This window comes from Anolis sagrei, chromosome 4, assembly GCF_037176765.1.
Source record: "Anolis sagrei isolate rAnoSag1 chromosome 4, rAnoSag1.mat, whole genome shotgun sequence".
Classification (NCBI taxonomy): domain Eukaryota; kingdom Metazoa; phylum Chordata; class Lepidosauria; order Squamata; family Dactyloidae; genus Anolis; species Anolis sagrei.
Window position 1 is genome coordinate 184,403,206 of NC_090024.1, and position 14,919 is coordinate 184,418,124.

At 43.0% G+C, this 14,919-nt stretch overlaps 1 protein-coding gene across 3 annotated transcripts in view; it reads right to left on the reverse strand.

Annotated features, from left to right (window-relative positions):
* The window catches only part of AMPD2 (adenosine monophosphate deaminase 2), a 79,754-nt gene that overhangs the window by 60,065 nt on the left and 4,770 nt on the right, over positions 1-14,919 (reverse strand). The window contains exon 1 of one of the 3 annotated variants that reach the window (XM_060773244.2): positions 10,964-11,218. The exons of 1 other annotated variant lie outside the window; for it this stretch is intronic. In XM_060773244.2, coding sequence (XP_060629227.2) covers positions 10,964-11,057 — 94 coding nt within the window. In that variant the 5' untranslated portion in view covers positions 11,058-11,218. Of the gene's footprint in view, positions 1-10,963; positions 11,219-14,919 lie in introns of those variants that run through there. One more of the 3 variants, XM_067467951.1, reaches the window with a different exon arrangement.

Sequence of the window (14,919 nt, forward strand, 5' to 3'; positions counted from 1 at the left end):
GTGCAATTTCTCTAGTGGTGTAGGGCGTAGACATCATGTAATAATGCAGCATGTTTCATTAAGAGCTGCATCCACTGTATTAGCGTGGTGAGATGTGTTCAACACCGGACATGCGTACTCAGCAGCAGAGTAGCAAAGCTGAAGCTGAGAGAGCGTGACTCGAACATCCTCTTCCCCCAAGGCCCTCATTTTTGTTTCATTCTGTGCCTTCTCCATTTGGACATTGGACAGCTACTAATTTCCAACTCCTGCCATTCTGTAATTTCTCTGAAGTTCAGCGTGAGGTTATTATTATCAGTGGGACATAACTGTGGCCAAAAGAACTAACTCCAGTTGTTATGCCACCGTAGCATTTGCATTTCATAAAGATTTCTTGGATCACACAGTATGATCATCCTGTTCTCTTCTCCCATGAGGACAGCACAATAAATGTGATTATGATTTCAGGATTTTATCCCAAGAGGAAAATATTGTTTTTTGTTTGGTTTTTTAAGAAAAGGCTCTGAGAAAACATTTTGACTGCCCAAGAAAACAAAGTTAAATGGTATGACATGCTTCTGTGTTTTTCCATTTACTTTATTGTGCAAAGGACAGTGCATATCCTAGCTACCATTCATCTATACCAGTTTCTAGTCTTTCCCACTAAAAGATGTCTTTGATTAATCCAGATCAAAGATGAGGAATGTGCAGTTATGTACATGCTGTTGGAATTTAACTCATATGATACCTCACCATTGTCTATGTGACATGGGATGACGAGAGGTGCAGTCCAATATCATTTGGAGAACTATACATTCTCCATTTGATTCAGACCAATAAAAGATACAGGTTTCCCTTTGACATTAAGTCTAGTTATGTCCAACTCTGGGGGGGGGGGGGGGGCAGCATTGTCCATAGATGCCTCCAAGGTCATGTGGCCAGCATGGCTGCATGGAGCGCCATTATCTTCCTGCCAGAACAGTACCTATTGATCTACTCACATTTGCATGTTTTTGAATTACTAGGTTGGCAGAAGCTGGGACTAATAGCAGGAGCTCACCCCACTCCCTGGATTCAAACTGCCAACTTTTCGGTCAGCAAGTTCAGCAGCTCAGCACTTTAACTTGCTGTGCCATTGGGGGCTCCCTAGACCAGTAAGATGTTTTAAAATACATTTTATAAACTTTCTATCATATTTCTCAAATATTTGCTATAATTTTCATAGCAGATCTTTAGAGCATTTTTATTTTTTGCATATCACATGTTTTCCCCTAGGTATATAGATTTTGTCCTTACCTTTAGGTAACAAACTTAATGTACACTTTCCAGACAACTAACACCTTGGAACACAAGCACAGGCTCATCCTGTGCATTTGGATTGTTATTGGTGGCCCAATAATTCTGTATTTATATGTGTTTTTATGTTTTTAAATTGAATATTGTTGTTTTTAGATGTTGTAAACTGCAATGAGTCGCCGACTTAGGCTGAGATATTATTGGTATACAAGTGTAATAATAAAATCCTGTCTCCTGCTTTAAAAGATAATTAATAAATCTGCCAATCCAGCACATTTGTACAGCTCCGGTATCACACAGCCTTAGGGGACTGGGACGGGTCATATAACAAAGAAGAAGAAAGCTGAGTCAGTAGTCAGACTGAACGACTCATCAGATTTCAGTGCTTTGCTCTATGCGGTTTCTGTGTGATCCTAGGCAAATCAAGGATAGGACAAGTCTCAAAGTGCTCCACATTTGCCCTTAAAACTGAACTTAGTTGCACTGGTAATAAAAGAATGTAAGCATCAGAACAAAAACAGCAGCTTCACTGCACAGCTTGAATGTAGGATGGTTCTAGACTGAGGTCTCCTAATTCAAAGGGCCCAGTACAACTACTCTCTATTTCCCTCCTTCGCAGACTGACTTAGGTAAAAGACAAAAGAAGCAGAGCAAAGACAGGAGAAGAAATGAAATGTAGAACAACTGCCCCCCAATCTATACTTGTGGCTGGGAAACTGCATAACAGAACCCTCCTCTATAAATCCCCAAGTTAAAGGGTTTCCATTTATATTAATATTTACTATATAAAAGTCAATCTCATGTATAAGCTTTTTGTGTGTGTGTGTGTGTGTCAGGAGCAACTTGAGAAACTGCAAGTCGCTTCTAGTGTGAGAGAATGGACCATCTGCAAGGCCATTGCCTAGGGGGTGTCCGGATATTTTACCATCCTTTGGGAAGCTTCTCTCATGTCCTCGCATGAGAAGCTGGAGCTGACATATGGAAGCTCACCCTGCTCTCCAGATTTGAACCTTTGACCTTTTGGTCGGCAGTCCTGCTGGCACAAGGGTTTAACCCATTGCGCCACTGTGGGCTCCATGTACAAGCTGAGGACAGGTTTTGGGCCCACGTTATAGATTTTGATATTATTATCATTAGGATGTTTATGTTTATTTATACCCTGTTTTTTCTCTTCACAAAGGAGACTCATGCTTGACCTGATGGTCATTCTGTGGTGAGGGGAAAATGCCAGCACAGCATTCAAAAAAGCCAGAGGCAGCAGCACGGCGGAGGGAATAGAGTCAGAACTGTCAGCATTGTTTTTTTTTGTCCCAGGATGGACTAAACTCTTATCTTTAGCCACTATTCAGAGAAATGGATCGTGTTTAAAAAATAAGAGCTAAGGCACAGTACTACTTACACTAATTCACAGGTTTTGGAGGTCGATTATGTGACTAAAATTTCACGAGTATATAGAGTACCAAGATTCCAGATTGCACACTACCTTAATTGAAGGACTTCTAATTTTGGAGTCAGAGCTTGTGTACTTTTCTGATGTTGGCACTCAGAACCAAAATTGGATGTTTTTAAAAGCTGCAGACATTTTGGCAAATATTGGAGAATTAAAGGGTAAAGAAACTCAGAACAAGCAGGCTTTGTTATTGCCGTATGCCTTTATATGGACTCTAACTTAAAGCAACCCCACCATAGTATTTACTTTGCAAGATTTGCTTGGAGGAGTTTGCTGTTGCCTTCCTTTGAATACAGCCTACAGGATCTAAGCTGTTTTGGGCAATATATTGTCGAAGGCAGTTTTGAGCAATGTTTTTCAAAGTGGCAATCCATGGACCAGTGCTGGTTCTCCAAAACATCTTCAGATGGTCTTTAGGGAGCTTCCAGGATAGAAGCAATGGTAACCAAGGGGCACAAATATTGTGCCAGTTTCTGATACATTGGGGGAAATCAATCACATTAAGAAATACTGCTTTAAGGGTACTGAATTGCCAGCCCTTATTACTGAGAGTCTTACTCAACCTTCCCATGACCTGCCAGCTTCTGAAATTTCATATAACCTTAAGAAACTTCCTATTTGAAAGAAAACAACAGTCATCAGCAAATCTGATTTGGTGTCTTCTATCAAACTACATGCTTGCACAGCAATAATGTATCCTTGACATTTTTCTGACTCACTAAAAGCATAAACTGGAGCTTTAAAGATATTATTATATTTTGGGGTTATTTTCAATTTTCTGTTTCTGCAGAAATCCTGATGGCAGTTTTGCTACTGGCCTTCAAGCAAACATTACAGATCCCTTTGTTTTCAAGTCACTTTTCTCATCAAAGGTAATATTATGCTGGTGCTTTAAGGTGAAATGAGACGGAAACATTTCTAATGTTTTCCATTCAATATTAATGTTATTATACTGGGTAGGACTGTTGGTTTCATTGACTGTTGCTTTATCACTGCTGGATGTCATTCAGAGGCTAATATTTTTATTGTGTAATTATGACCACAATGAAATTAAGTTAGTTTACACACTTCTATCACAATTGGCAGCTTCCCCGTCCTAGTCCTATGGTTCTGCCTTCTGAAGGCTTAATTGGGAGGGGGGACAACAAACAAGTCCTAAGGCCCTTTCTTAATACACAATTATTGTTAGATGATTCTACTTTAACTAACATGGCTGCTTCCCACTGAAATTCAGTACTTGGAATTTTGCAAAGTACTAGAGCTTTCTATCTGAAAATCCTAAATATCCATCCCTAAAAACTGAAAATCCTATGATTCCATAGATGTTGCCAGTCCCAGTGCAATAATAACCTCATAATGGTGTTATGTGCATGAACTAATTCCACTGTATTGTCAAAGGCTTTCATGGCCAGAATCACTGGATTGTTGTGAGTTTTCTGGGCTGTATGGCCATGTTCCAGAAGCATTATCTGTTGGCATTTCACCTGCTTCTATGGCAGGCATCCTCAGTGGTTGTGAGGTCTGTTGGAAACTGACAGACCTCACAACCTCTGAGGATGCCTGCCATAGAAGCAGGCAAAACATCAGGAGAGAATGCTTCTGGAACATAGCCATACAGCCCAGAAAACTCACAACAACCCACTAATTCCACTGATGCTACAAACAGAAACTCAACAGTGAATTTTGACCTACAATAATTGACATCCTAAGCCATTATCTATAGAGCCAAAATCATTGCACTTAACTTGAAATTACAGTTTAGTAATAATTATATTCACTCAAACACAGGTGAGCAAATACTACAGAAAAAGGAGACAGATATTATACTCCTTTCAGAATTCTGAATTTTCACAATGGGAATTTTCCACCTCACAACTTAACAAATGGTAGAATAGTAAATCCCACACTTACAGTAGTTATGATGTCTATTCAAAGAATGGCAGAATTTGGTGCAGTGAGATTTAATCCCAGGTGAGCAGCATTGCCAACATTTAAATAAAAATTCTAAGATTCTACTATAATGTACACTGCCAGAAAAATACTCAAAAATTTGTCTCCTGAGGATACAGTAATTATTTGCACATATTTGAAGAAAGCCTACACTGCTTCAGGGTTCAAAACAACATTTTACAGCATTTGTCAAAAAAATATTTCTGCCTCACAATGTCCCAAAGCATCCACTGAGTCCAGGAAAGCCATTTCATGTCCACAGAATGGGTGTGGATGCAAAAGAAATGTGTTTTTGTGGGAACAGATGAGACCCTCCTGGAATTAATGCCCCCCCCCCCCCGGTCTTCCCCAGTCATATTCGTCTGGCCTCCACACAAGACAGAATGGCATGGGGATGCCCTGGATCAACAGTTCAGGCTGTTATTGAAGAGGACACTTGTTAGAAGACTTTCCACATTTTAAAAAGTTCCATTTATGTCCTAAATCAGGACATGAAAGAACACTATTACCTCACTCTCTGTTTACTACATGAAAGACAGTTCTTAAGCCAAAATGTTTTACAGCTCATTTACTGGTATTACAAACATGGGAACAGAGAGCAGTTTTTGAGCCTTTACCACTCCACACAGATAGCATTAACTCCCTGCTGGAGCAAGAACAAATCAAAAGGAGCAATCTGAAACTGCATATCAATTTTGGTGTTTAGAACATGCTTCCCAAATTATGGGCATGACACTGTTGTTTCAGAAGAACTAGGGCCTCTTCTATACAGCTGTATAAAATCCAGATTATCTGCTTTGAACTGGATTATATGACAGTGCAGACTCAGATAATCCAGTTCAAAGCAGATAATGTGGATTTCTTTGACAATCTGGATTATATGGCAGTGTAGAAGGGCTCTAAGACCCAGGCTGCAAGGAATGCACTTTAAGAACCAGGAAGCCCAACATTACTCTACTGATGACTCTGCTGAGAGCCATCCTGGTGCAGGGGTCTGGGCATTGGACAAAGGGTTCCTGTATGCCAGCCATGGGCAAACTAAGGCCTGAATGTCGGACACAACCCTCTGGGCAATTTTGTCTGGCCCTCCTAATTTTCCCCATCCTCTAGGCATAAGGACACAGCAACATTCAAATCCTCATTCAACCATGAAGACTCAATGGGTAACCTTGGGCAAGTCACACTCATTCATCCTTAGAAGAAGTCAAACCAAACAATTCTTACCAGAAAATAATAATGACGATTATTATGATGATTATTGTTATTATTATGATATTTCATTGGAACTTGTCTCACAAATACCATCTGCCTGTAACAAAGAACTGGGAGTACAGCCCTGAAAAAGTTATGGAAAATGAACACATCAAACTACTCTGGGACTTCTGAATTCAGACTGAGAGAGTTTTGGAGCACAATACTTCTGACCTCAAGATCGTTTGGGGGGGGGGGGGGGGGAACAAGTATGGACAATTGATGTTGCAATCCCAGGTGACAGCAGAATCGACAAACAGCAACTGGAAAAGCTTACATGATATGAGGATTTAAAGATAGAACTGCAAAACTCTGGCACAAGCCAGTAAAGGTGGTCCCAGTGAGTGCAATGCCTAAAGACCCTGGCCTGCACTTAAAAACAATCAGCACTGACAAAATTACCATCTGTCAGCTCTAAAAGGCCACCCAACTCGGATCAGCACGCATTATTCTCCAATACATCACACAGTCCTAGACACTTGGGAAGTGTCCAATGTGTGATCAAATGCAAAAGCCAGCATAGCGATCTTGTTTGCTGTGTACTAATCTTGTTATATGTCAAATAATAATGTTTATGTTTATTTATATTCCGATTTTTTCTTCACAAGGAGACTAAAAAAACCTATGATAGGGTCATCTTAGGGTCACTATAAATAATTAACAACTTGAAAGCACACAACAGCAGCAGCAACATTATGACCTGTAAGACTCTCCAATCCGGAGAAAAAGAAATGGCATCTGCAGTAATCCAACTTTGTTCAGTATTTACGGAATCCTAGCACTCTGTTGAGAAAGCAGGAAATAGACATTTCAGGAAAAACACACAATGAAATAACCTTCATGAAAAAAGCCCTGGGAAGGAGGGGAAATGTGTATCTTGTTAACGTGTGTGTGTGTGCGTGAACACACACAATTTTCAGTTCCCAGCCTACAGTACCTGGTATTCACTGCAGTCTCCCATGGAAGTACACATGTTACAAAAGGCAATTCAGTTCAGGACACTACATAGCGTTTATCCTTAACTCCACAACCCCCATCTGCAAAAATATGCAGCCCTACAGATCTAAACAGCAAGCCATTTAGAATATGCACCATCTTTATACACAGATTAACCAAGGACAGTATATTTTTAACTACCAGCTGCCTCATTGCTCCATAGGAAGAAAAGCCAGAAGCTTGTAAGGATGCATGACAGAAAGCCAGATGGAGCAGCAGGCACAAATGCTGTGCTCCCCTGTCGTTCAATTGCAGTTCCCTCATACTGACACAATGCAGATGTACTAGTAAGCTGTGTGCAACAAAGTTTTTTTTAAATGCAGACTTTCACATTTTTCACAAAAGACAGAGATATTACAAGAAGCAAAATTGTTAAAGACTGGGAAGCCTGTAAACATCACTTCTGTGTCTGGTGTCCTCACAAATTAAATGCAAATCTCTGCAGACACTAATCCGTATGCTACAAACTAAACTGAAAGGCAAAAGCCAATGTATCAGGAAAGTCCAGCTGGTCTTCATTTTTGGTGAGGTTCATTTGTGCCAAAGGATAACCTCTGACCTCAGGAGCACAAGCTGGCTGTCATTGCTCACGAGGCACTAAATGTATTCTGTATATCCTCTGGCGCAACTTCATTTCTATGTTTTAGAAGTCTCATATTTAAAACACACTATCATACTGACCTCAGACAGACCCTGATGTAATTAAGACACAGGGTTTTAAACAGAAATACTCAGGAATTGGTATTTGGTAGTCCTTTAGCAATGTGTATTGTCTTACACCAGGCAGGTATAGTTTGTACTAATGCTTGCATGCAATTTCCCCCAACTGACACACTGTTGGAAAGGTGATGAAATTAAGTATATTTCCCCAGCTTATAAGAGAGGGGAAATCTAGGATGCATCTAAGACAGGAACATATATATTATTGTACTCTCCTAATCCTTTAGGAGCAACATACAAAAACATCCCCCACCAATGCCATCCTCATATAGCATCTTAGGGCTCTCTCATCAAAGCTTAAACCAGTTCTCCTTGAACAGATGACTCAAACACATAAATGATTAGTATGTTGCAGCATAAAAAGGAGAAAGGGAGGGAAATAAAAGAGGGAAGTCAGCATGAGTTCTCAATCTGTGTATATGTCTCAGTCTGTGTATATGTATGTGTCTCCAAGTCACCTATTAAAGACTTGGCTTTTCTGAAAAGCCTTCGTTTATGGTTAGACTCTCTAGTATATATATAATAATATATACAATGATGTTTAGACTCTCTAATAATATATATGAGGGCCTTTAGATTCTTTATTAGCATGTTATATTTCTGAAATCGAATACTGCTGTTTTATCCACAGCAATGACTATATTTCATTGTTTTTACAAGGGGGTACTGTGAATTTATGATGTTGTGTTGATTGTTTATTGTCTAGTCATATGTTTTGTTTTGCACTTGTTGCATTTTGCATGTCATACCTTGAGTGTTTTGTGAGCCGCCCCGAGTTCCTCTGGGAAATGGTGGTGGGATATAAAGAAAAGATTCTTCTTCTTCTTTTTCTTCTTCTTATTATTAACTTATGGTGACCCCATAAAATCCATAGAGTATTCTTAGGCAAGACATAACCAGAGATGGTTCCGCCAGTTCAGTCCTCTGAAACAGTTTGCAGGACCTGTACATGGCCTTCCATCCAAGTACTAAGCAGAACGGACACTGCTTAACTTCCAAGATCAGACAAGAGCCGGTGGCTTTAGGGCAGAGATCCCCAACCTTTTTTTGACCAAAGACCATTTGACCAAGGGGGCCATATGACCAGGGACCACTTTGACCACTCTCCAACATTAGTACCAAAAGGATTACGAATCTGTTTTTGGTCAACTTTAGATTCGGTTTGGTTATTTGGGGTGCTAATTCAGAAAATTACATTGGATAGACCACATCAGCTCGAGTTTCTGATACAGAACATAGGCCACCCAGTAGTTGCCATCTGCTCGCCCACAGAAAACCATATTTAATTAGCCTTGGCACTATAAGAGGGTTTCGCGAGACCAGTCACCCTTATTGCAACAGTGTAGTAATAGTGAGGCCACAGACCATATTTTAGTTCATGTGGACCACTGGTTGGGAACCACTGCTGTAGGGGATTTAAGCCTCTGGCATATAGAACATATTTTTTGTCATGTCAGGAGCAACTTGAGAAACTGCAAGTCGCTTCTGGTGTGAGAGAATTGGCAATCTGCAAGGACATCACCCAGGGGATGCCTGGATGTTTTGATGTTTTATCACCCTTGTGGGAGGCTTCTCTCATGTCCCCACATGAGGAGCTGGAGCTGATAGAGGGAGCTCATCCGCACCCTCCCTGGATTCGAACCTGTGACCTGTCAGTCTTCAGTCCTGCCGGCACAGGGGTTTAACCCACTGCACCACTGGGGGCTCCTATATAGAGCATTAAAGGTCAGGACCAGGAGCCAGACATGATCAGGGAATTGGACTGGATGGCCCATGAGGTATCTTCCAACTCTATGATTCTATAAGTGCCTTTAGGGATTTTACTGCACATTCACAGAGGGACCCACCTCTGAACATGCTTTGTTTTTATACATGAATCCTAAAAGACCCTTGTAAAGATGTGAAAGACCTGTATCCCATCACACCTTGAAGACAAAGGTCGCAATGTGCATCTTTCTGAATTACATCACTGGCCGACACACAAATAAAACTCATTTCTGGGTATGTTTCATCTGACGGTTCCAAAAACGGCACCAGTCTTCCCCTATCAGCTCGAGTTTGTGAGATGAAGAACATACGCCATATACCAGTTGCCATCTGATCACCCATAGAAAATCACAACAACCTTATCTAAGAAACTATGGCCGATGTGGTTTATCTGACGCTATTTTCCGAATCAGTGGTTCAAATAACCCTAGGAACGTGCCTAAAAACCAAGACACCAAGAAATAAGATTTCTGCTTGGGCTGTGCAATCTACGTCACAGATGGATAAGATTAAGAATTGAAGGGTTTTATATCATTCTATATCAAGATGGGCAAACTTGGGCCCTCCAGATGTTTGGACTTCAACTCCCACCATTCCCAACAGCCTCAGGCCACTTAAGCAGCTGAAGGGGAAAAGGAAAGGGCCTGAGGCTGTTAGGAATGGTGGGAGTTGGAAGTCCAAAATGTCTGGACTTGTCAGTCTTCAGTCCTGCCAGCACAAGGCTTTAACAAGGGTTTATTGTTTTTAAATGTTGATTGCACTTCTGTGTTTGTTTTTAATCTGTATTTGCTGGGAACGTCCCTTGTAAACGCCCTAAGTCCCTTTGGAGAGATGGAGGTGAGGAATAAAAATAAAATTATTATTATTATCATCCCACTGTGCCACAGGTGGCTGCATTCTCTTGAATGTTGGTGGACAGGGGGAAAAAAAATTAAAGATGGGCTGAAAGCCAACCTTAAAAGCTGTGATATAGACACTGAGTACGGGGAAGCCCTGGCTCTTGAGAACTCTAACTGGAGGTCAGCTGTGACCAGCAGTGCTGCAGAATTCGAAGCGGCACAAATGGAGGGCGAAAGGGAGAAGCATGCCAAGAGGAAGGTGCATCAAGGGAAAAGGAAAGGGCCTGAGGCTGCTAGGAATGGTGGGAGTTGAAGTACAAAGCACCCAGGTCTGTTCTACAGAAACAGTGAAGTTGGTCACTTCAATGCCATGGCTCAATTCTACTGGATTCTGGAAATTTGGTGATGCACCAGCCCTCTTTGGTAGAGAAGGCTACAGATCTTGTCAAGCTACAGTTGATTGCACTGCCTTGAGCCATGGCTGCAAAGCGGTGTCAAACTGCATTAATTCTACAGTACAGATGCACCCAAGTCTGCTCAGCCAAGCATCCAACCAACCCAAGGAGCAGCCATTAGCCTATGGAAGAAGGAAACACAGCAGGGAAATGCAGAAGAAGGGAGGGGGGAGGAATTGGGGTGCTTTATCATGAAGAGAACCCCCCCCTAGCTTGGGAAAAGAGGGCTGGGGGAGGAAATGCCATCTTCCCACGCTCACCTCCTCCGCCTCCTCCTCCTCCCACGACGGCTTGAAGGCTGGCCCGCTTTCTTAAAGGAGAGCCGCTCTTCGGGGGCGCCGCTCCAGACGACATCTTGCTCCCTCCCAATGCTTCCAAGAGAAGCCCCTCAAAGGCAGGCTCCGGACACTGGGCGAAGGGGCGGGGCCTCCGCTAAGCCCCGCCTCCTCTAGGGATGATGGACAGGCGGGGAGGAAGCGAGCCGGCGATGGGCGCAGGAGGAGCTCCGGCGTTGGATCTCTCTTGACTTCCTCCGCCTCAAGACGCAGCGGATGGGAGGGAGAAGCAAAGAGGAGGCCTGAAGCCCAGCCCCCTCCTCCTCCAGCTGCATTCCTCACGGGCACGAGCTGCGTGGGTCCTTTAGCAACCCTCTGCATCTACACTGCACAATGAGCGCGGTCTGACACCGCTTTAAAATGCCCTGGCTTGATGCCTGGGGTTTTTAATTGAGTGAGGCACCAGCACTCCTGGGTAGAGAAAGCTTTGTACAGCAACAACCCCCACGACTCTTTAGCACTGAGCCCTGACAGCTAAAGTAGTGTCAAACTGTATTAAGTCTGCAATGTAGATGCAACTCCAGACCTTTTGTGTGTGTGTGTGTCAAGAACGACTTTGAGAAACTTCAAGTTGCTTCTGGTGTGAGAGAATTGGTTGTCTGCGAGGACATTGCCCAGAGGATGTTTTGATGTTTTATCATCCTTGTGGGGGACTTCTCCCATGTTCCCGCATGGAGAGCTGGAGCTGACAGAGGGAGCTCATCCACGTTCTCCCCAGATTTGTACCTCCGACTTGTCAGTCTTCAGTCCTGCCGACACAAGGCTTTAACCAGGGTATATTGTTTTTAAATGTTGACTGCATTTCTGTGTTTGTTTTTAATCTGTATTTGCTGGGCACATCCCTTATAAGCCGCCCTAAGTCCCTTCAGGGAGATGGAGGCTGAGGGGGAAAGGGAAGGGGCCTGGGGCTGTTAGGAATGGTGGGAGTTGAAGTCCAAAACATTGGGAGGGCCAAAGTTTGGCCAGGCCTGCTATAGACTCAGGTTTCACGTTACAGTTGTGTGCCGCACCAACACACTGCAGCCGACACATTGGCGTGTCACGACAGTTTGGAAACTTCTGCCTTCATTGCTGATGCCCTCCCACTTCTATGCAAGCATTGCAAGGACAGTTTGATTATAATGCTTTCTTTGGTTCTGAATAAAATAATTAGTCTAAAAAAAACAACATGATGGGGAGGCTGCTCTCACTCCCAGTTGGTATTCTCTGCCTTAAAAAGCAAGTACACCTGTTGAATATCCCAGGTTCAAGCCATCCTGAAAGCAAGCTTGAGTCCTCTTTGCCAAAGGGACTCCAGGCTTCTGAAGCCCGGGCTGGCATTTTCAGGAGAAGGCCAAGCTGCAACCTCAAAGCTGGGCCAGCAACAGAGTCTCTCCAAGTATTGTAGGGCACCTCATCATCATCATCCACCCATGCAATGTGTTGGCAGATCATGACTCCCTGGTGACTATTTTGAAAAGCATTACTCTACCCTGCCTACCTAGTGGCCAGGAGTGATGGGAGCTGCCACCCCAAAATATTTGAAAGGCCACAAAAGCCAGTGCTATGGTGTCTGCATAGGATACATTTACCCTGCAGAAGAAATGCAGTTTGACACCACTCTAACTATCAAGACTCAATGCTATATAATTATGGGACTTACAGTTTTACAAGGTCTTCAGCCCTCTTTGCTAAAGAGTGCTGGTGTCCCGCCAAACTACACCTCCCAGGATTCTACAGCACTGAACCGTAGCAGTAAAGATGGTGGCAGACTGCATTGCTTCTCCAGTGGTGAGGTGCCTCAAAAACATATTGTGGCACTTCCTTTGGCTTTGGAGGGCAGCCCACTTGAGGAAGAGCCTAATGCCCTAAAGCAGTGGGTCCCAACTTGTGATCCGTGGACCACAAGTGGTCTGCAAGAACTAAAATATGGTCCACAGCTTCACTGTTACTACCATTGCAAAGAGAGTGACTGGTCTTGCGAAACTTCTTATAGTGCTGAAGCTTATTAAATATGGCTTTCTGTGGGAGAGCAGATGGCAACTACTGGATGGCCTATGTTTTGTGTCAGAAACTAGAGCTGATGTGGTCTATCCAATGCAATTTTCTGAATCAGCATCCCAAATAACCAAGCCAAATCTAAAGTTTACCAAAAACTGATTTGTAGCCCTTTTGGTACTAATGTTGGAGAGTGGTCAAGTTGTCCCTGGTGAAAAAAGGTTGAGAACCACTGCCCTAAAGGTACCAGATCCCATCTGATCTTGGATGCTAAGCAGGAACAGCTCTGGTTAGTACTTGGATGGAAACCCAACAATGAATGCCAAGTTCAGTAGGCTCTATTTCAAAGGAAGGAACTGGCAAACCATTTCTGAGTAGTCCCTTTTGGAAAACCTTATGAAATTAATGGGATTGTTATAAGTTGACAGTATCTTAATGACACATACACACATCACTGGAGAAGTATCCGCATTACATTGTTACATCAGTTTCTCACTACTTTGTATAACCATGTGATCTGAAACCATGTTAAGGAATCTGGGGTGTGGGGCCCTTCCACACAGCCATATAACCCAGAATATCAATACTTACCTCTCCGAACGCATCTCCTCCTATGAACCGACTAGGACATTAAGATCGTCTGGGGAGGCCCTGCTCTCGGTCCCGCCTACATCGCAGGCGCGGTTGGCGGGGACGAGGGACAGGGCCTTCTCGGTGGTGGCCCCTCGGCTGTGGAACGCCCTACCTGTGGACATCAGACAGGCCCCTTCATTGCTGGCATTCCGGAGGAAGGTCAAGACTTGGCTTTACGAACAAGCATTTGGCTAAATACTGCAATGAATACACGAAGATGGTACAACTGAACATAGGATTTGGTAAAGGATTATGATTACGGATTCTGATTCTGATTTGTTTGCTGAGGCCTATGATAATGATTGTTTGTTTTGGTGTAATTTGTATAATTTGCTTTTAATTGTCTTTTTGATATTGTTGTGATGATCTTTACTGTGTAAACCACCTTGAGTCGCCATTTCGGCGGAGAAAGGCAGTATAGAAGTAAAGCAAATAAATAAATAAATAAATCATAGAATCATAGAATCAAAGAGTTGGAAGAGACCTCATGGGCCATCCAGTCCAACCCCCTGCCAAGAAGCAGGAATATTGCATTCAAATCACCCCTGACAGATGGCCATCCAGCCTCTGCTTAAAAGCTTCCAAAGAGGGAGCCTCCACCACACTCCGGGGCAGAGAGTTCCACTGCTGAACGGCTCTCACAGTCAGGAAGTTCTTCCTAATGTTCAGATGGAATCTCCTCTCTTGTAGTTTGAAGCCATTGTTCCGCGTCCTAGTCTCCAAGGAAGCAGAAAACAAGCTTGCTCCCTCCTCCCTGTGGCTTCCTCTCACATATTTATACATGGCTATCATATCTCCTCTCAGCCTTCTCTTCTTCAGGCTAAACATGCCCAGTTCCCCAAGCCGCTCCTCATAGGGCTTGTTCTCCAGACCCTTGATCATTTTAGTCGCCCTCCTCTGGACACATTCCAGCTTGTCAATATCAATAAATAAATCAAGGTAGAAAACCCCACAATATATGCTTTGAACTGAGTTATCGGAGTCCACATTACTATATATTCCAGTTCAAAGCAGATAATGTGGGAAGATCATGTTATTCAGCTGTGTGGAAGAGGCCGTGGAGTTCAAAGGAGTGAACCAGACAGTGGTTCCTCCAGATCTTTAAAATTTCAGCCCAGGACACCTGGGAAATGTTCAAGGATTCTGGGAGCTGAAGTCCAAAATACCTGAAAGATGATAGAGAGAATGAATTATCTCCAAGGGAGAATCTGAAGTACTTCATTGAACTGTACATCCCACGAGACCTTAAAATAGAGCTATTGGTGGCTATA